Source organism: Bos mutus, chromosome 5 (assembly GCF_027580195.1).
Source record: "Bos mutus isolate GX-2022 chromosome 5, NWIPB_WYAK_1.1, whole genome shotgun sequence".
In the NCBI taxonomy this organism is placed as follows: domain Eukaryota; kingdom Metazoa; phylum Chordata; class Mammalia; order Artiodactyla; family Bovidae; genus Bos; species Bos mutus.
Window position 1 is genome coordinate 6,563,581 of NC_091621.1, and position 23,256 is coordinate 6,586,836.

The window sequence follows — 23,256 nt, forward strand, 5'->3', positions numbered from 1 at the left end:
ACACATACACACCAGGACCAAATTGGGTTTATCCTAGGAACTAAAGATGGGTTCAATGTTAAAAAGTCAACTATCAATTCAATGCGGTAACATTAAAACAACTCATCCCTTTAAATAAATGAGAAAAAAGCATTCAATAAGATTCAACATTCATTCATATTAAACTATTAGCAGGGACCTCCCTGGTTTAAGAATCCACATTGCAATGCAGGGGATGCAAATTTGATCCCTGGTTGGGGAACTAAGACCCCACATGCCACAGGGCAATTAAGCCCACACACCACAAATACAGTCTGTGCTGCAAAAGATCTTGCATGAGGCAAGAAAGATCCTGCAAGCTGCAACAAAGACTCGATGAAGGTAAATAAATAAATATTAAAAAAAAATAAAACAATTAGCAAACCAAAAATAGAATCTCCTTAATCTGAGGACAGGCCATTTGTGGAAAAAAAAATAAAACATAGTCAACTGAAATGTTAAAAGCATTCCCTTTAAACTGGGACTGAGACAAGGATGTTCATCATCAGTTTTCAACATTGTACTACAAGTCCTAGCAAGTACAGAATGTAATAAATTTTTTTAAAGGGAGAAAGTTCAAGAAAAGGAAGAAAACTGCCACCATTTCACATGATGCGATTATATAAAAAACTCAAAAGACATCTAAATATATTATAAGAACTAATAAAAATTTAGCATGGTTGCTAGATGCAAAATCAACACATAGCTACAATATATCTATAATCAGTAAGAACCACTTAGATTAGAAAGTGTAATTTTAAGAAATTTACCACAGCATTAAAAAATATATATAAAAAAAGAAAACTAATATAAGACATGAAGGCCTTTATGGAGAAAAATAGTTAAAAGTTTATTGAGAGATATTAAATAAATGGAGAAATATACAATGTTTTTGGATGGGAAGACTCATTATTGAAAAGATACCAATTTTCTCCAAGCTAATCAATAAGTTTCAATACAATTACAAAAGATAATACATAAACTGGGAGAAATACATACAACATATTTAAGTGACAAAGGACTGGGATTCAGAATATATAAAGAAATTTATATAAATCAATGAAATAAAAGACATCAACAGAAAAATGGGTAAAAGACATGAACAGGTATTTCACAAAGAGGAAACACGTTTATATATGAAAAAACATTCAATTTCATTAGTAATCAGGGAAACGCAAATTAAACGCACAGTAAGATACTATATAATTGCCACCCAACTGGCAAATATGAAAGATAGTCAAGATTAAGTGTTTGCTAAGACCTAAACATTTGCAATGACACTCAACCACTACCAGTGGGAGCATACTGGTACAAATGCTGAAGAAAACAGTTCAGCATGACTAAGTGAAACCTGCTTTTTGGAGCATCAGTTCTCAAAATTTTACTCCAGAACCTCTATACAGCCTTAAAAATTGAGGACCTCAAAGAGCTTCTTGTTCATGTGGCTTATACTTATCAAAATTTACCATAGTAGAAGTTAAAACACATTTTCAAAACAAAAATATACAGGTACACCCTTGGTAAGCTGTCAGAGTGATGTCGTCATATATCTGAAAAACATTTAAATGTGAAAAATGAGAGTGAAGTGGACAAATAATGTTTTAGCACTCTTATGAAAATTGTTTTGCCCTCACAGACTCCCCTCTGAAGGGATGTCAGGGTCCTCAAGAGTCCCTGGACCATATTTGAAAACAACTGCCCTAGAGAACTCTTGCACATGTGCACCAGGTGACATGTACAAGGATTCACTCATTCCTCAGATATTTATTAAGCATCCACCACGTACCAGCCTTGTTCCAGACATTGTGAATGTGTTAGACAAAATCAGATGAAGCAAGACAAAACCCCCTGCCCACACGGAGCTTACACTGTAATTGGTAGAATGCTCATAGCAGTGTCATTCAGAATAGCCAAAACTGAAAACAATCCAAACCTCCATGAACAGGGGAACAGATAAATAAATTGTGGTACAGTCATACAATGGAATACTATACAGTAGTGAAAACAAATGAAATACACTTACATGCATAAACATTGATAAGAATCTCAAAAACAATGTCAGAAAAAGTCACAGAAGAATATATAAAACATGATACCATTTACATACAAGTTCAGAAACAAGTAAATCTAAATAATATATTAGGGATACATAACATAGAATGCAAAGCCATAAATAAAAACATGAGAGTTGTTACCAAATAATCCAGAATAATGTTTACCTCATGTGGTATGTGTGGAAGGAAGGCAAAGTGGGGGAGCTGTATACATCTGAGGGTATTCTAATTCTTAAGCTGAAGACATGTGTGATCATTTTATTCTCAACAAACATTTTAAAAAGAAAAAAATAAAAGGTTATGTGATACAATTTCACCAACAAAGAGAGGGAATATCTGATATTTCAGCCACTGTTCTGCATTGCAAATCAGCCAATTACTGTAACTGGTGGGGAAGAAGTACATAGTAAGAAAGGAATAAATACGAGCTATTCTTCACAGAAGTTAATTACGTTCCCAGAAAGCTGGGATCTAATGAGATGGCAGTATTACAGTGCTGCTCTGCCAAGTTGGTTCAGCCACTGGCATGATTCTGGTTAACCGGTTACTTTGTTCACTGGGTATAATTATTTGTATAAGTGGAGAATAAAATGATAAGTGATGCAAATCCCAAAATAAACTGAGAAGACATTGACTCTACTGAATTCTGTTGACTTTCAAAAGTACAAATTCCCTTTGGCACATTCTCCTAATAGTGCATTTATGTATTAAGCAATTGAAAAATAAAGTGCATGGTAGCTAGTTTCTCCACACTGGTCAATAACAGGTGCCCAAGTTGGTCACAAGTGTCGTAACAATTTTGCAATCATGTCTCTGCCAGAGTCATCACCAGCAGTGACATTTTGCAGATTGAACAAGGCACAGTTAAAGTGCAATTTAATCTGATTGAGGGGATTAACTATACATTTTGGTATTCAATCTAGAAATCTGAAAGAAAAAAAATCTTGAAACACTGGATCTATGCCTTGTACCCAACAACACAGGCCAAAGTTATTATCTTGGGTTAGGGAGTTGGTACAAGAGGTGGGCTAGGCCTGGAAGCAAATGGCTGGCAACACATTCCCAGGAAATGGAGAGCAGACAGAGTATCCTTTAGGTCCTATCTCCCCAACTGGGTTCCAGTCATTCAGAAAGTTCCAGACATCACTATGCTATTACTAAAATCCTAGGCTGTTGGCTGCAAGACCCAAAATCTTATCCATATGTGAACTGGAATGGACACTGCCACCAGGAAGTGCTAAACAGCAACTGGCTGCAGGATGATTTTGGACCAAGCAGTTGACAAAACCTACAGGGTCTCACCCACTCTCTTATATGCTATGCTGCCTTAAGTGGCACACCCACACCTTTGTTAAATCAGATATAATTATTATACCTGTAGCTTTGCCCTCCTTCACTAAGAAAAAGAGAAATAGGGAGGGGACTTTCCTCAAGCTCTTAAGGAACTTCCACTCTGTCTTTTCAGAGAGGAGGAGGAATGGATAATTCCCTTGGTCAGAGCTGGACATTTGCTGGACCATGAATTGCTAGTGGACAGATTACTCTTTCTTCAAAGAGTAATTGAATTGAACTCTTTGTTCAAAAATAAACATTTACTTTTTAACATATACAGATACAGAAATAGAAGATACAGAAATCTATTTTGGATAAGGAGGCTGGTATAGCTTTTTCTTTCATCGTTCAGTTTTTAGAATTAATTGTTCCTCCCCAGAATGCTGTAGTTCATGTTTTTCCAGGCTTGATTTTTAAAAAGTCTTTTCTGAGTTATAGAAATGCATAACTATATAAGAACTCCCAAGTATAACTGGGAAACCTGGAAGGAAGGTGTGCCACTGTCATTTTATTTTCAAGTAAAAATCCTCTGTCCTGTAAGCTTAGAGGTGACCATTGTGGCCTGACAGACTCCAGTGCAGTACTAATGCTGGGGCTCTGTGTCCTTCAGCAGCTCCCTGTGCTTACGTATTAAATAGGTAGGTAGCTTCTTCTAGACAACTGTCCATGGCTTTCCTGTGTGGAAATCAGAGACTGACTTTGGAAATATTTTTAGCTCATTTTCCTTATCATCCAAAATCATTAGAAATCCTGATCATTAAAAAATCATTATCTAGTAATGCCAACCGATTTCACTAAATGCTCATATCTTTTTAGATCAAAGAATCCCTCTTGATATCTATACACACCCCTATTAAATCCTTTTTAGCCTAATAAATACATAGTAACATATCTCTTACTTATCTCAGAACTTCTCTTAGGAACTTAAGAAACAGCAGGGTAGAGTAAGACAAAGGTGGAGCTTGTATTTCCTCCAGAAGCTTATTACATCTGCTAAAATCTCTTTCCGTTTGAAAGCCTCCCTTGCACTTTGATGCCATTTGAGAAGAGGAGGGGGAGTATGGAAAGAGACAATTTTCTTTAATCATTTGTTAAAATATTTAAGTACCAGCTAAATGGCTGATATGGAAGAGAGATAAAGACCCAGTCTCTGCCCTAGAGACCTACCACCTGGCAGAGGGAGAGGAACAATGCTGACAAAGGCACAACAGCTTTTAGGCTGCTATGACAAGACTGAACAAAGGGCAGTGGGGGCACAGGAAAAAGGAGTCAAATCTCCCTAGAAATAAATTATGTCAGGAAAGGCTTCATCATATTGGCAACATTTACGTGAATCTCTGGAGACAGGTGGGAGTGGAAAAGAGGACTGCAGACAGAGGAGGTACATAAGAAGACAGAGGGCACAGTTTGACAGAAGCTAAAAGTGCAAGTGTCAAGTTTAAAGTGGTTAAAGTTTCAAATGATAAGATTAAGTACAATGAAACAATTCACCGGATTTGGGAAATGAGATGTTATCCCTGACCTTTGCTACAGCCATTTTGATGGAGCAGCTAGGACAGAAGACAGGCTGCTATGAATTAAAATGAAAAGCACAAAGAAAAAATATTAAAAGTAAACAAGACCAAAAAAAAAAGGAACGGGACAACTAGGTTAATCTGTTTCTTGCAGCCATTTGCTTTTTTACTTTCAAGCATACTAGTTTAGCTACAATAAAGTTTAGAGAAGCTTTATATTTGTATCAGAAAATGACTCCCAAACACAATCCACTAACTCATAAGTTTTTAGACACATTTTATTCTTTATGTGCCAAAAAACTGATGCTTTTGAATTGTGGTGCTGGAGAAGACTCTTGAGAGTCCCTTGGACAGCAAGACCAAACCAGTCAATCCTAAAGGAAATCAACCCTGAATATTCACTGGAAGGATGCTGATGCTGAAGTTCCAATACTTTGACCACCTGATGCAAAAAGCTGCCTCAATGGAAAAGACCCTGATTCTGGGAAAGATTGAGGGCAGAAGGAGAAGGGGGCAACAGAGGATAACATAGTTGGATGGCATCATCAACAGAATGGACATGAGTTGGAGCAAACTCTGGGAGATAGTGCAGGAAAAGGTGTGCTGCGGTCCATGGGGTCGCAAAGAGTTGGACATGACTTAGCGACTAAACAACTAACAGCAACATTATTTACAAGATTGTCCATATCATTTTAGGTGATTTATACAAAATCAACATTTCTACAGATTTACTATACCATCACTAATTTTTCTTCCACGTAATTCAAAATAAATAACACCTGTAACTGGTTACAGTAGAGAAGGTGCTTTATTTTACATGTCACTGGTACACAGTACATAAAACTGCCTAAAGTTAGTCTTGGAAAACGTAACTGTCAGTTACTTATACCTTCAATGGTCAAGGACCAAGTCTCTTTTGTAACCTACTTCATTTAAGATCAGATGACTACAATACTTTTAAATACGAATAATCTCTTCATATCCAATGTTACAAGTTATTTTTATGCTACAAATGCTGCAATTTTAAAAAATATCTCCAGTTATATAGACCATATCTCTGCAACAAAACTCTGCTAATCTGCAAGTCTTTGAAATAATGGGTCAACAGTTTAACGTTCTTACAGATGATTATATTTATGCGATTGGGTTAGAGGGAGCAGGGGCTCATACATGCAATCAGATTATTTGTTTTTTTTTTAATGCGGATAAAAGTGAGTTTATAATACCCTACTTCTAGTTGAGTTGCCAAAAAGTTTACTAAACTAAAATGAAGTCAGTACAATATTTTAGAAAACATAATTCTAAGAGCGTGCTACAGAAAAATCTTTTTACTACTATGTGAACCAAAGCTGCAGAGTCCAGGAGGATTGTGGCACAAAGACTTGTACATCTGAATTGCTTATTCAGCTAGGGGGAGTAAAGAAAGTAATTTAACTCAGTGTAAATCCTCTTACGAAAGATATCTGCATGTTATAACCCACTGCAACACCAGAGGATCTTCACTTAGAAAATGTGCAAATCATAAGAAGCTAAATGCACTTCTCCTATTATTTATCTCCATCCATTCTGTTCATAAACATATAGCTCAACGATCTTTTATTATTAATGTCAAAGCCACAGAGATTTCTCTATGGCATCTTTCAGTCACCAACCATTTATCAAAGGGATAAATATGACTAGAAGTTAATGTACAATTATAAAAAAAATGTTAAGAATTTGGGCTAATTCTCAAAGTAAATCCCTTGGTATACAAAGACTGCCTTTCACTCTAGAAAATAAGACATATTTTAGAACCACAGGTCCATATTCACCTGCTAGTCTGGAACAGAAGAGGCATTTAAGCAAAGTAAACTAAAAAACAAAATACTAAATAGTTAGAAATGTACACACTCAAATATTCTATTCTTTGCTTAAAGTCAACTTATTCCTTGTTATTAAGAGAAGTGCTTCAAGATGCGAACTGTTAATGCAGTTTGATTAACAAACTGTTAATCCTTAATGAGAATAAGGGGTAAAAGCCAGACCTTTTCCTAATAAAGCAAGTAGATTATAAAATGACTGGGCTTGAAATATATACTTACTGTAACTTTGCATTCTTACTCTTTTTATAACTAAACATACACACATATGTGCAAAATTGCTTACCATTTATTTTAACTTTGGTTAAGTACTTCTTTAGCCTATATCAGACATATTATGGAAGCTATACAAATGATTACAAACATAATAATGAGGTAAGTTAAAATTCTACTAGTGCAAAAAGCAAGCATATGCCAAAAGCAATGCATATGAGTTAAACAAATGCAGAATGAAGCTCTCACCAGGGCAGGTGCTGGGCTAACAAACCAGAGAAGCTCCTTGTAAACACTGTTTGTAAAGTACACATTTAGAGATCAAGGATTCATATAGCCACAAAAAAGGTATTCTAACAACACGACAGTAGTGCATTTATTTTACCTTTAGAGTTTGGAAATCTCTCAATACGTGTCTAACAGTTTGCATATTTTCTTCAAGAGAAACTTAATTAGTGAAGACACATTAATTACAAATACTGTAGTATAAAAATCCCAGTTCTTTACAAAAATTATATATTAAAATATTCTATACACTTTAAATTAGTAACTGGAACATACATACATATCAGTTCTGCACAATTAAATCCATCTTTGCTGGGAGTATTATACATGAAGTTTGAGGACATAGCTACTCAGTCAACCTCAACCGGCAAAAGGTTACATGATATAAAAAGGACAGACCTGTGCTCCTGCAGTTACTGCAGCTTAGTCTGAAATGTCTTTTCTGCAATTATTGCTCTATATATTTATTCTGGATTCGAATAGGCAGTGGAACCATGAAATTCCTAAAAGGTTTAAAACAAGTCACCTGTAGCAGACTTTCCATAATGCCTATATGTATCTTTAAGGTTGTAGTGGAACCTGAGTAAGCTGTCTAATGCTTATATTTCAGTTGTAAAAAAGTTTATACAATTTCAAGGTAAAAACAATGCAAAAATAAAACATTTAGAGCATTTACAAAAATCTTACAAATGTTTAAAACACTTTCAAAACTCATGTCCTGTTAAGGTGCTTCTTTCTTTCTGTGATAAGGAGGACAAAAAACTCTGAATTTTTAATTATGAACATTTTAATTTCAGCAAAAGCAAAATTAGATCCATTAAGACAGATGTTAAAATATTTAGGGATAAACTTCACTTCTAATGAACATACTGAATTTAAGTGCTGAAAGGTACCTTAAAGGTAAACTTTTTTTTTAACTCCCTCATCTATTAATCAGGAAACTGAGGGCCAGGTAAGTGCTTTGGCCAAAAATATATTTCAATATATCAACCTGGTATGAATCGAGAAAACCAATTAATCTTTTTGTATGTTGCCATGATTCTTGGAAAATGATAAAAATTCCAAAGCAGAGTTTCTGAACTTGCTTCTTTCTTTTTTTTAATTTCTTAAGCTCTGTGCTAACTGTAGATAAACAAAGAAATGAATCAAATGGCTCCTAAAATCAGTATTACAAATATTATCCAGTAGAAGATAGTTGCTAGAGGACCACTGCTCATATAGAATAAAGTGAGAGGGAGTACTCAAAGACTGGACCTTTTCAGTGTAGGTAACATTTACCATATAAGACAGCACAGTGTACAACAGCCAGTTACTAGAATCATCTCAATAACTCTAGGATGACTGAGTTACATGGCCTTTATAAAAGATATTGGGGTAATAAAGCCTTTAGCTTTTATCTTAATTTTACTATTTTTCTTTATAATAGAGCTATAACTATGGGGAAGAATTCATATACTGATTTTCAGAGAGGCTTTGCTTCTTTTCTATTTTTATTTGGATCTAGAATTGAGCAAATACATTTTAAGAACAACTTACAAACTCAAATTCATAACTGCTAGAAATACAGTCAGAGAATATTCTTTTAAATGACAAATCTCCAAAACCAGTTACTAATAAATAATCATCACAATAGCTTCAGTAAAAAAAAAAAAAAGAAAATCAATTTAAAGGTGCTTTTTTATTGTTACCTTGAAGCCATCGAACTTGTGTAGCTGGTCCATATCCCTTTTCATTCTTTGCTGATATCCTGAACACAATGGCAGGCCTGGATGTATAATCAATATGTGCATTTGCAAGCTGCCCAGCAGTTACTATACATGATGTCTTAAGACCACAATAAATCCTCATAAACACAAGTTGACTTGGATTATCTTGTATTTGTGCTGTGCGGATAGCCAAGTAGGCTGAATATTCCAAAATATTTCCAGAAGGTGAAGTTGGAGGTTCCCAGGAAAGATGGATGCCCTCGACATTCTTGAAGAGAGCAGAAAAACAAAAACAGATAAAGGTTCTGAAGTTTTCTTTAATAGCATTTATTATGTTATCTTTAGAACACAAGATGCTTTTCACTAAAGTAACTGTATCAGATGTTACAACTTTTGTTGCTGATTTTTAAAAATTTACCTTACCTGGATCTATAATGTTTAATTTATGCCCTTTTAAAAAACATAACTAGGCTTAAATGTCTGCCTGTACACCCAAAGAACAAGATCTTTCTTATCTGAAAGCAGACCTCTTCTTCTCTAAACAGAGGTATGACCTTAGGATAAAATATAATCCAATTAAAAGCCAGAGGGCACAGTGGTGAAAATTTGCCTGCCAATAGCAGAGACGCAAGAGACACAAGATTGATCCTTAAGCTGGGAAGATCCCCTTCCCAACTAGGAAGGGTAGGAAATGGCAACCCAATCCAGTATTCATGCCTGGGAAAGTTCATGGACAGGGGAGCCTGGCAGGCTACAGTCCATGGGGTGGCAAAGAGTCAGACATGAATGAGCGACTGAACACACACATTAAAATTCTCTAGCATAATACTTTTCGTTTCTATAACAAGAACAAAATTAATATAAGAAGCATACACAGATCTCCCTGACTTTCCAAATCTGGATGCTATAATTCTGCTTGAAATTTGTGTCCTTAAAAATATCATGCCCAGTAGTGGAATTGCTGGATCATACAGTAGTTTTATTCCTTGTTTTTTAAGAAATCTCCATTTTGTTCTCCAAGTGGCTGTATAAATTTACATTCCGACCAAGAGTGCAAGAGGGTTCCCTTTTCTGCACATCCTCTCCAGCATTTATTATTTGTAGATTTTTTGATGATGGCCATTCTGACCAGTGTGAGGTGATACATCGTTGTAGTTTTGATTTGCATTTCTCTAATAATAAGCAAATAGAAAAGGAGTACGTCAAGGCTGTATATTGTCACCCTACTTATTTAACTTCTATGCAGAGTACATCATGAGAAACGCTGGGCTAGAAGAAGCACAAGCTGGAATCAAGATTGCCAGGAGAAATATCAATAACCTCAGATATGCAGATGACACCACCCTTATGGCAGAAGGTGAAGAGGAACTAAAGAGCCTCTTGATGAAAGTGAAAGAGGAGAGTGAAAAAGTTGGCTTAAAGCTCAACATTCAGAAAACGAAGATCATGGCATCCAGTCCCATCACTTCATGGGAAATAGATGGGGAAAGTGGAAACAGTATCAGACTTTATTTTTCGGGGCTCCAAAATCACTGCAGATGGTGACTACAGCCATGAAATTAAAAGACGCTTCTTCCTTGGAAGGAAATTTATGACTAACCTAGATAGCATATTCAAAAGCAGAGACATTACTTTGCCAACAAAGGTCCGTCTAGTCCAGGCTATGATTTTTCCAGTGGTCATGTATGGATGTGAAGAGTTGGACTGTAAAGAAAGCTGAGCACCGAATAATTGATGCTTTTGAACTGTGGTGTTGGAGAAGACTCTTTGAGAGTCCCTTGGACTGCAAGGAGATCCAACCAGTCCATTCTGAAGGAGATCAGCCCTGGGATTTCTTTGGAAGGAATGATGCTAAAGCTGAAACTCCAGTACTTTGGCTACCTCATGCGAAGAGTTGACTCATTGGAAAAGACTCTGATGCTGGGAGGGATTGGGGACAGGAGGAGAAGGGGACGACAGAGGATGAGATGGCTGGATGGCATCACTGACTCAATGGACGTGAGTTTGAGTGAACACCGGGAGTTGGTGATGGACAGGGAGGCCTGGTGTGCTGTGATTCATGGGGTTGCAAACAGTCGGACATGACTGAGTGACTGAATTGAACTGAATAATATGCAATGTTGAGCATTTTTTAATCCCACTACTGGGCAATACCCTGAGAAAATCATAATTGAAAAAGACACATGTACCCTAATGTTCACTGGAGCACTACTGACAATAGCCAGGACATAGAAGCACCCTAGATGTTGTTCAGAATGGATAAAAGAAGTTATGGCATATATGTACAGTGGAATATTATTAAGCCATAAAAATGAATGAATTTGAGTCAGTTCTAGTAAGGTGGATAAACCTAGAGCCTGTTATACAGAGTGAAGTAAGTCAGAAACAGAAAAACAAATATCATATATTAACACATATCTAAAAGAAATCAGTCCTGAATATTCATTGGAAGGACTGATGCTGAAGCTGAAACTCCAATACTTTGGCCACCAGATGTGAAGAACTGACTCATTTGAAAAGACCCTGATGCTAGGAAAGATTGAAGGTGGGAGGAGAAGGGGACAACAGAGGATAAGATGGTTGGATGGCATCACCAACTCTATGGACATGAGTTTGAGTAGGCTCCAGGAGTTGGCGATGACAGGAAGGCCTGGTGTGCCACAATCTATGGGGTCACAAAGAGTCAGACACAACTGAGGAACTGAACTGAACTGATGGAATCTAGAAAAATTGTATTGATGAACCTATTTGTAGGGCAGGAGGAGAGACTCAGACATCGAAAACAGACTTATGGATAGAGCAGGGGAAGGAGAGTATGGGACTAATTGAGAAAGCAGCACTGAAATATATGCATTACCATGTGTAAAACCAATAGCTAATGGGAGGTTACAGGGAAATCAGCCTGGAGCTCTGTGATAATCTAGAGGGGTGGGAAGTGGGGGTGGGCAGTGGAGAGAGGTTCAGGAGGGAGGGGACATGTGTATACCTATGGCTGATTCATGATGATGTATAAAAGATACCAACACAACATTGTAAAGCAATTATCCTCCAATTAAAAATAAATAAATTTTTAAAATATCACGAATGCGGATTTCTCTGGTAGTCCAGTGGCTAAGACTCTGTACTCCCAATGCAGGGGGCCCAGGTTGATCCCTGGTCAGGGAACGAGATCCTACCTGTTGCAACTAAGACTCAGTACACACAACTACTGAGCACTCTAGAGCCCACGAGCTGCAACTACTGAGCCCATGTGCCACAACTGAAGACCCTGGGCCCTAGAGCCTGTGCTCCACAAAAAGAGAGGCGATCATGATGAGAAGCCTGCTCACCATAATGGGAGAGTAGCCCCCACTCACCATAACTAGAGAAAAGCCCATGCAGCAACAAAGACCTAGCACAGCCATAAATAAATAAATAATTTAAAAAAAGACTCAGCACAGCCAAATAAATTAAAATATTTTAAATAAATATATATCATGAGTGATTAGCAAAAAATATTTTTAAAAAATTTAATCCACCCCTTTTAGATATCTCTCATTTCATCAGACACTAAAAGGAATCTTTAAACTGATAGTTTTACTTCATGTACAACATTTCAGTAATTTAAATCATTAAGTCTTGACCTGATGTCTCACCTTTGAAATTCTGACCGCAGAAGGAGCTCCAGGAAAACCGGGAATACAGGTTTTAAATTCACTGATTTTGCTGAAAGGGCCTATTCCACAACCATTGATGGCAGCAACCCTGAATCTGTATCCTGTGCCTGGAACAAGATCTTGTTTCTTAAGTAAACTGTAGTCAGGTACGTCTGCATTTCCTATCTAAAATGTAATATATGCAAAAGTCAAAGAAAAGATGCAATTAATTATTTTTCATTGAATAACAAAACTTTTAAAGAATGAATTAAGTTTTAGGGTTGTAGTGCACATTATTTATTTTCCTCTTTCATATATGGAATGAACCCCCTCAAAACAAAAGTAAATAAGCCCATAAATTGGTGATTCTCATCCAGAGGAAAAGCGCCTTTCCAGTTGAGAGTCACTGGTTATAAAAAGAAATATAAAGGTATTTTGCACATCAAGAATACAGAGAAAAGAGAAAAAAAACTAACCACTATTAACAAAGTAACAACTATCTCCATGTAAATTTAACTTGGAATAAAAGTCTCAGAAGATTTACTGTCAGTCTAGCCAGGAATGATACCTTTTGGACATCAGCAAGCAAGCTTGATAGAAAAGGAACAACTAGCATGCCAGCACAGAGCATTTAAAAAATTAATATTCAGCAGATACTGAATAAATATTAAATAACCAGATTGCATACTCTAGGTAGGAAGCTCATAACACCTACAACTTTCAAACAGTTTTTACATCACTACATCACTGTGAAACAGTGCCAACGTTTCATCCCATTTTTAAGGGAGTTACTTCATTTCACAGATGAGGAAACTGAGTCTCAGCGAGGTTAAACAAGTGATTTGTCCAAGGTCACACTGTCAAGTGCTGAAACTGATAACTCAAACTCAAGTTTACTATATGTTTCCTTCTTTTGGGAACGACAGATAGCTACCAAGCCCTTAGATACAGGTATTTCCATATATATGAAATCAAACTACAGCCAGAAATTTTGTTAGGCATAATACTAACATAATATTAATCAGGATGTCTATTTTTGCTAAGAATTGGAAGATTCAATATGTAAAAGTGGGACACCAGAAAGTAGTATTAGAGAAACTAAAATATAATGATAAATGTTATATTCTCCATTTGTAAGATCTTTGGGAGATTCAAACCTGAATATCCATTTTGTTGGCAATTCCCTCTCTGCAATTCCCATTCCAGAAAAAAATTAGTTCAGTATGCTTTGGAGCTATTATCTGTTTCATAATTCTTAGAAGATTAATGTCTCTATCTATATAAGGTCCTCGCTGTATTCAATAGTGTTAAGGGCTTAACATTCTTAAATTATGAAATTGGGACTAACAAAAGTTCTAAGTTAAAAAAAAGTTCCGTTCTAAACTCTCCAGGTAACAACATTAGAGATACTTCAAGAAATCTTTATCTGTACTGGCCAGACTGTATCATTTATGACTCAAAATCCAGCCCAATGAGTGTATAAGACTTTTAAAAATAACCTGCTTGTGATATATTCTATAAACAGAGCCTTAAAAAAGAATACAATAACTAATATAAACTCTTAATTATAGGTACTAAACAGATCGCAATTTCACTCATTCAAATGTCCTGAATCAGGCTTACTTCTTAAAGTTCCACGTTTGAGGCTTATAACTAACAGTGTAGAAAACACATCAATAGCTACCTTTGAAATGCTTTGCTTCCCTTTTGGCAGCAAATAAAACTGGCTCACCAAAGCTGTATTATTTTTAAAAATTCCTACGTCACACCACTGTCGTTCTCCTGCTTTCACCATGGCCACCGGATTTGAAGGAGTCTCTTTCTAATTTCAGAGAAAGAAAAATTTATGAAGACTCTTACTGAACATACAAGAAATGCCAAGATTTAATAACTCCATGCAGTGATCTACAAGTACGTATATGGGTAAACGCCACAACATTAATAGCTCATAAGTAAATAAACTCTTAACAGATTAGGTCAACTGACAGTGAGACAGGGATGCCAATTCAAACACAGGGAGTGACAGGCATTCTCCAAGTCAGTAGCTCTGTGCTATCAACCTAGCTGGAGTTAGCATGCTTTCCAATCAGTGACACGTTAAAATGCCAGCTGTTTTATAGAACATTGTCATTTCAGAGACTCTCTCAGAAAATGTAATAATCCCTTTAGTGTGACATTACAACTCACTCCAAAAGGAGCGAATAAGGAAAAATTCACTGCAAGCTAGCTTATTTCTAGATTCAAAAACAACTAGCAGAAATTCAGTGATCTTTGCACTTGAAATACCTGTGATTCTCCAAACCTAAAAGGAGAAAAAATGTTCAAAACTAAAATGCAATTTGAATATAATTTAGCATACACTAAAGAGGAGCAGATTAAACAGTTTGACATTTTTATCTTGCTTTAACAAATAAACTTCCTGTACCTTAAATTACTTTTAGTGATAAGTGAATTATACTTATCCTTTTTAAGCCCATCTTCTTTATAAATGAGACACTGTTTCCAGAAGCTCAAAACAAATATGTACTTCAGTTATTTACTTCTGTCTTAAATATATAACAGCAGAGGTACATGCTTATAATTCACAGTACTTCTTATTGAGGCTATCACACATGACAAAGTGAGCTAACCAGAAGAGTCTTAAAGGTTTTTAAAAGAGAAATAGCTTTAAACTTGTTAAAACGCTCTTCAACAACTTTTATAAAACAACTGGCTCCAATTGCAACTATAGATACCATTCCAACTGATGCACTGTAAAACAGATTTAAGAGAAAAAAATCATTTTAATAATTCTTCTTTGAGAAGAGTTATTAGAACACTAGCACTTAACATTCTGGAAAGGTGAAAGCTGATGAAGGTAAAGACATGATCAAAATCCACAGAATCATGACTGAAAGAAAACTAAAACTACAGACTATTCTTGAAGGTTCTAAATGGTAAATGTTAGGTTAAATAAAAACTCTTGTTCATAGCAATAAAGTTGAAATGACTGATAATTTAAAAACATGCAAAACCACATATATGTATTATCCTCCTATTCATCCACTTGAGACAATCTTAGTATAATATTTGTGAGGCACATTCCTGGCATTTAAGTTTGGTACCAGGCAGACTAATTCTGGCCTTCCACCAAAAAATCCAGTGTTAGAGATTATTAGGATATGCTACAGGTATATCTGACTCCAGATTGCAATATTTTGTTGTTCTCCTATTAAGCAGCTAGCAATAAAACCATTCAAGTTTTATGTTCTATAACATGTCCTTTTATTCTTTAAATTGTTAAGTAATTTACATATATACATATATCTATGTATATACACACATTTCTGATTATGAAAGTTAACATTATAGAAAAAGACTGAAAACATAAAGTAAAAACTATCTTTGGCCCCACGACCTGAAGAAAATCATCTAGCACTGTAGTGTAGATTTGTGTGGACTCATGTGAGAATGTGAATGTATGTATGTACTGTGTGTTTTTAATAAAATTGGGAATGCACTATATATATTATTTTTTTATCCAACTTTTTCCACTTAAGATTCTACTGTGAACATTTTTCTCTTTAAGCCTCCATTTTTCAATCTGTGTCAAGTAATTACTAAGAGGATACCCAAGAGCCTTTTCCTGAATGTAGGTTGAAGTTGCTCAGCATTTAAAGCGTCTTTAGCCACCTGTGCGCACGTCTCATCTCCAGGGCATATACTTACAGAAAACGGCATCGTGGCAGCGTGTGCCTCCACACGGCTTATCTTGGTTGCAGGTAGTGCACATGTTTCATCAACTAAAAATTAAACAATTCATCAGATAAGACTTATATAAGCACTGAGCAAACAGACACAGTAAAATATAACTTATAAATATGCAAAAATAGCCAGAGGGAGAAAAAAATCACAACAATTAGAAATATGGACCCTCTAACTTGAACTAATTCACAAAGCTCATTTTTCAAGGATTTGATGACTAGCTGGAACTTCAGAGAATGTTTGCCAAACATGAAATACAATTCCTATTGCAAAATCATAAAATAAGAATTTACAAAATCAGAAATTGATCAAGCTATAAGAACTGTTACTCCATAGCAGAGAACTAATCTTTTCTAAGAAAAAAAAGTTTTGCTGAATAAACTCATGGTAGGAAAGATAAAGTCTGATTGTATTACAGTGCAGCAGAGAATATATTATATAATGATTTTAAATGAAATGCCTTTATCTTTTTATATTCAATTCAATCCAAGATGAAATGCAATTCCCATCTGAAACAAATAAGTTTGCTGAATTTCTATACAAAAATGGCTCAAAATACAGTATGTGAAACACATTTCAAACCTTCAGCTTTGGTACTGAATGTTGTTAGTGAAGTTTCATCTTTAACAACTGCCCCATTTGTACTGGATGATTCAGTTTTAATGGTCTGCTGGGTTACCATAGTTTGTGCGCTGGAAACAGTACTGGATACAGAAGTTTCAGGGATTACTGTTCTTAAGTCCAGGCAACTACTTAGAACACCTATATTTGCTGAAGTGTGAGGACCTAAAATTAAACGGAAAAGATTAACTGTTAACAAATGAATATCTGCAAATAACTGCTGTATCTTAGAGTTCTTGTCACCCAATTCTAAGCATTTTCAATTTTAAAATCATTAAACGTGAACACCACAAATATCAGCCATATGACTTAACCATTAGGCATAAAATGTCAACATTTAGAAAAATAAAATGCATCATATCCATGGATGTCTAACTTCTCAGCTCCTTCCTCCATTCTAAACCCTGAATCACTGTTCTTAAACTCTTCTCAACGATAGATCAAATGGCCTTGCCTTCCATTTTAGGGAAAGAAGGCTAGTGCACTGGGACGACCCAGAGGGATGGTATGGGGAGGGAGGAGGGAGGAGGGTTCAGGATGGGGAACACATGTATACCTGTGGCGGATTCATTTTGATATTTGGCAAAACTAATACAATTATGTAAAGTTTAAAAATAAAATAAAATTTAAAAAAAAATTAAAAAAAAAAAAGAAATAGAAGTCATCAGGCATGAATGCCACCCATTTTCTGCCTTCTCTTGTCCTAAACTAGAAATGTATTTATGACTGTGCCCAGCCTCTCTGTCTTCTCTTCCATTTCAGAAGATGACTTCTCCCCTAAGGTAAGTTTAATCTATTCTCTTGTGCTCTTGGTCCCATTCCTTCCCCTATATTTTGGGATCCTCTTTTATCAATCATTCCTTTCTCTTCAGGGTTTTCAAACTCTTCTGTGGAAGTTTTGGCCCTCAGTCTATACACATCATCAAGTCTTCTCCAGTCACCATCTTCCCTTGCTACTTTCCTTCAGAGCAGTCTACTTTCTTGACCACCCCAATCTGATTGAGCACACCACTCTAAGGAAATGGCTCTGACAAATGTCCAGGGATACTTAGCTCTAAGGGATACTGATCAATTTTCATTTACTTGACCTCTCTGTAATATAAACAATGCTGACCACATACTTTTTTTTGAAGTTGTTTCTGTCTATGACTTGTATTCACTCATGTATGCATCATAAATGTATAGTTATAAATTGTAATACCCACTACAGAGGTAAAAAAATATGATACCATTATAAATGTATAGTTATAAATGGTAATACCCACTACAGAGGTAAAAAATATGATACCATTTTTTTTGGTTCTTTGCCTAACCTTCTTGGGAAGCCTTTTTAATCTCTTTAGCTGACTTCTCTTGTTCAAATGACTCTTTAAATGCAGGTATTTTCCAAGCCCTATCTTGTCTCCCTTTGCATATTTCCCTGGTGCTTTAGCTACCATTTACAAATCATACATCTCTCAACTATGTATGTCCTAGGTACAGTGTCAGGTCCTGAGAATCCAGCAGTGAACAAGTCAGAGAAGGTCCTTGTTCTTGTGGATATCAGATATTCTTAACTTTGAAATTAGTATTTCCAGCCAAGAACTGCCTTCTAGACTCCAGACCTAAGTATCCAACTGTCCATTAGAAATCTTTACCAACATGTTCCTCAAGTGCCTCAAAAACAGCAAGTTCAAGGTTGAGCCTATCTTATTCCCAAATCTGTTCTTGCTTCTGTATTTCTTATCCTGATGAAGAGTATCATCATCCACTGAATATCCAACCCAGAAAACTGGGAGTCATGTTCGACTTGTTTTCATTTATCATATACAACCAGTTTCCTAGTCTAATAGGTGCTACTTTCTAAAAGTCTCTGAACTAATGTATTCTCTCCTCTCCATCTCACCCACTGCTTTAGTCTCTATGCATCTCTTTCTAACAAGTCTCCCAATCATCTCCTATAATAGCTCTTCCTGATGGTGAGGCTAGAATGTCCTTTCCAAAATAAAAAAACAAAAACTAATCGTGCCACTCTTTCACTTTTGAAAAATACCAGTTACTCCAACCTACGGAGGAAAAGCCCAATCTGCTCTTGTTAACCTGAGACTAGCTAGCCATTCATTTACATATTTGAATATCTACGATGTGCCAGATGCTGTCATTGTATAACCACTCGTTTCCCCATTTGCCTAATATTAATTTTATCCAAACTGCCTTATAAGTACGATTTAGAGTACATGATTTAGAGTACATTAGGATCCTAAAATCTCAAAGCTCATATTTGTTTTCAAGAATGTAAACTTCTTTACATGATGGACATAGAAAATCACTATAAAAATTTAAATTGATGTCTAGTACCAAGCTTTTATAATTCTGACCAAATGAGTCGCTTACATCAGCAAATCAACAAAACAAAGTCTCTCCTCTTCCACAAGTAATGAAATCAGAAAAACTATAGGAAACTATTTTTCTTGAATATTTTTATCTACCATGGATTCTTAAGGAAAAATGGAAATAAAAAGAATACTTGTCTTGTTATTTACTGAAGAGGGATTAGCTTTTTATTAACTCACAATTTTTTCAAATTAAAAATGAAGCCACATATTACTATGCCAGGGATATATCAGAATAAGATTTATAAAGTAATTTTAGATACTGAAATCAGAGGTAACATTTAATGTATCACAAATGATATCAGAATATTCAAATTAAAATCTTTTAAATATAAGAGCCATCAAATTATAAGCTGTTCCATGCATTCAACAAGCTAATCAACAATTCTCATACATGAACTATCCTTCTGAGGATAATACAGTTATTTGCTAAACAAATATTTATTTATTTATTTATTAAGTGACTACGATTTGTCAAGCATGGATCTGGGTGCTTGGGAAATATATGTGAACAAGACAGACAAAATCCTGACCCAAAATAAATAATTACAGATAGTTATAAGCACTAGGACAATAGAATAATGGAACAGTGACACTGAACACGCTGGCCAACCTCAAATGGCATACGAGAGCTTGCCTCATTTAAATTCTGTAGTTAATAACTAATCATCACTACTTAGGTAAGTTCTTGCTTGGTATAATGACATCATTTTAATTAGGGTTAATATAGTAATATATATCATCTTTTGAAACTGGATCCAAACTATGTAACATCTACTTTTTCAAAGACTCTAAAATTCTCTATCATTATTATAAAAAGCTTTAGCTTTATTTAAAATGCCATCTTTATACCTTCATTTTTCCTTAGCATATCCACCACACAACTATTATGATTAGAAGCATTAGCTGCCAAAGATGAATGCAAAGAGGCATTAGAATCAGTTGATGCTTTGATATCTGGTTTGTTTTTCACTGAAGTTCCTTTCACGGCTGTATGTTCAGATTTCACACTGTTCACTATATCACTGATCTACAAGAAAGAAAATAATTTATTGCAGTAAGTAATGTTCAATTAAATAGAAATATATGTAAAAACAAGCAAAACAATTTACAACTTAAATGCTTTTGAAAATAAATTCTCCAAAATATAAAATAGCTTAAATCATAGCCTTATATTATTCTTTAAATTTTATAATAGCTTAAGAAAACAATTTCTTTTCACTTAATATCCATTCTCAAAAGATCAGTTCTGAAGGGAAAAGGAACAGTAAATTTCCAGGGAATAAAATTTATATTTTACAAGTGGTAGCTAGTATTCAAGTAAATACGGACAAGCTAGACCAACCTAGACAGCATATTAAAAAGCAGAGACATTACTTTCCCAACAAAGGTCCCTCTAGTCAAAGCTATGTTTTTTCCAGTAGTCATGTATGGATGTAAGAGTTGGGCCATAAAGAAGGCTGAGCGCCAAAGAATTGATGCTTTTGAACTTTTGTGTTGGAGAAGACTCTTGAGAGTCCCTTAGACTGCAAGGAGATCAAACCAGTCAATCCTAAAGGAGATTAGTGCTGAATATTCATTGGAAGGACTGATGGTGAAGCTGAAACTCTAATACTTTGGCCACCTGATGCAAAGCACTGACTGCTTGGAAAAGACACTGATGCTGGGAAAGACTGAAACTAGGAGGAGAAGGGGACGACAGAGGATGAGATGGTTGGATGGCATTACCAACTCGATGGACATGAGTTTGAGTAAGCTCCAGGAGTTGGTGATGGACAGGGAGGCCTGGTGTGCTACAGTGCATGGGGTCTCAAAGAGTTGGACATGACTAAGCGACTGAACTGAACTGAATAGGTGACAACTCCCAAGGTACTGAGTTTAACATTCTGGTCAAATTTTCTTAACAAGATTAGACATGTATACTAAAGATTTTGTGTGTGTGCTAAGTCACTCCAGTCATTGCCAACTCTTTGCAACCCCATGGACTGTAGCCTGCCAGGCTCCCCTGTCCATGGGATTCTCCAGGCAAGAATACTGGAGTGGGTTGCCATGCCCTCCTCCAGGGGATCTTCCCCACCTGGGGATCAGTGTCTCTTATGTCTCCTGCACTGGCAAGAAGATTCTTCACAACTATAGCACCACCTGAGTGGATAAGGAAATGGCAACCCACTCCAGTGTTCTTGCCTGGAGAATCCCAGGGACAGGGGAGCCTGGTGGGCTGCCGTCTATGGGGTCACACAGAGTCGGACACGACTGAAGTGACTTAGCAGCAGCAGCAGCACCACCACCTGGGAAGCCCTTACTAAAGATCTTTTGAATCCTAAAAGAAAAATCTGTTACATGAAACCTTCAAGCATACGAATTATTTTGTATGACTGAGTTTTCCATACAGGCATCAAGATTTAATACATACATATATCAATATTCTTCACCATTAAACATTTTAGATAGCAATCTTCCTAATCACCTGTTTATTTTCTTAAAGATACTATAATAAACACATTTAAACCTTTTGGTAATTCAAATCACCAATGTAAATATCAGTTATTATATAGCAATAACTTTAGGTCTGCTGAACCATAAAAGTGATCTGGCTTCATTCAAATACCCCAATATTTCCTGCCTCTTCTTAGTTATCTGTTTTTTGTTACTTTTCTGTCTCTATCTTTAATGTCAATTAGAACTATAGTCAATTATAATTTCTCATGGCTCAAAGGATACTTGTTCATAATATGCCCTCTGTGCTGGGCTCAGTCGTTCAGTCATGTGTGACTCTTTGCAACCGCATGGACTGTAGCCCGCCAGGCCCCTCTGGCCATGGGGCTTCTCCAGGCAGAATACTGGAGTGAGTAGCCATTCCTTTCTCCAGGGGATCTTCCCAACTCACATATTGAACCAGGGTCTCCTGCTTTGCAGGCAGATTCTTTATCAGCTGAGCTACCAGGGAAGCCCAATACACACTCTACCTCCATTCTAATTGATGGTGATTATGCTAGTGTTAATAAATGATGATGATGATATGCACAACCATTAGGGACCATTATACTACTTGATAGGCTCCATGATACATATTATAAAGTCTGAATCTCACTTAATTTTCACAAGAATTCTATAAATTGGATAATATCACCCTAGCTTATAAATGGAAAATAATGAGACTCAGAGATGTTAGATAACATACCCATGATCAAGTAGCCAGCAAGCAGCAAAGCAAGAATTTGACCTCAAGTTTATTTCACTATGAACTCCCCATGTCATACTATCTGAGAGTGAAGTGCAAAAAATGAGGCATGCCTTTATAAAGCAGAAAAGGCTGAAGCTAAGAGCCTGTAGATGGAAAGTCATGGACAGGTGAACCATTTTTGCTAAAGAGCCCAGAAAGGCTTGGAAATTGGAGGCATCAGGTTCTTTGGACGCTGAAGTACGGAGTGGAAATAAACACCAGAGGACCATTGTATGGAAGACTATATAAACAGTGGTTGTATGGGGAGGGAGGTGGGAAGGAGATTCAAGAGGGTGACATATGTATACCTATGGCTGATTCACGCTGATGTTTGGGAGAAACCAACACAATTCTATAAAGCGATTATCCTTCAATTAAAAATTAAATTTAAAACTTAAAAAAAAAGTAGTTGTAGCCCCAGCTCTGCTCTTCCAGTATACAAAGGCAAACAAATTCCACACCTCCATTCTAACTGAAGAAGGAAGGTAGGCACAAAGATTGAAATGGGAGGCTCTGGACTGTGGTACAGTATCTCTGGTGAGGCTGGAGAACAGGCAACCTACTGAAAATGGGGATTAAGTCTGTACACTGAACAGAGACATACCGCTTACCCTGCATTAAGCTCCAGGCTTAAAACCCGTAAGCAAGAGGCTGGAGAAGTCTCAGAGGAAACCCAATGG

General features: G+C 36.1%; 1 protein-coding gene across 1 annotated transcript in view; it reads right to left on the minus strand.

Moving 5' to 3' along the window:
* Positions 1-853: 853 nt before the first annotated feature.
* Positions 854-23,256, minus strand: part of HCFC2 (host cell factor C2) — a 50,111-nt gene continuing 27,708 nt past the window's right edge. Inside the window, exons 10-15 of the mRNA XM_070370244.1 lie at positions 20,206-20,383; positions 16,943-17,146; positions 16,325-16,398; positions 14,301-14,438; positions 12,617-12,802; positions 854-9,249 (exon numbers count right to left, since the gene is read on the minus strand). Coding sequence (XP_070226345.1) covers positions 8,935-9,249; positions 12,617-12,802; positions 14,301-14,438; positions 16,325-16,398; positions 16,943-17,146; positions 20,206-20,383 — 1,095 coding nt within the window. The 3' untranslated portion in view covers positions 854-8,934. The remainder of the gene's footprint in view (positions 9,250-12,616; positions 12,803-14,300; positions 14,439-16,324; positions 16,399-16,942; positions 17,147-20,205; positions 20,384-23,256) is intronic.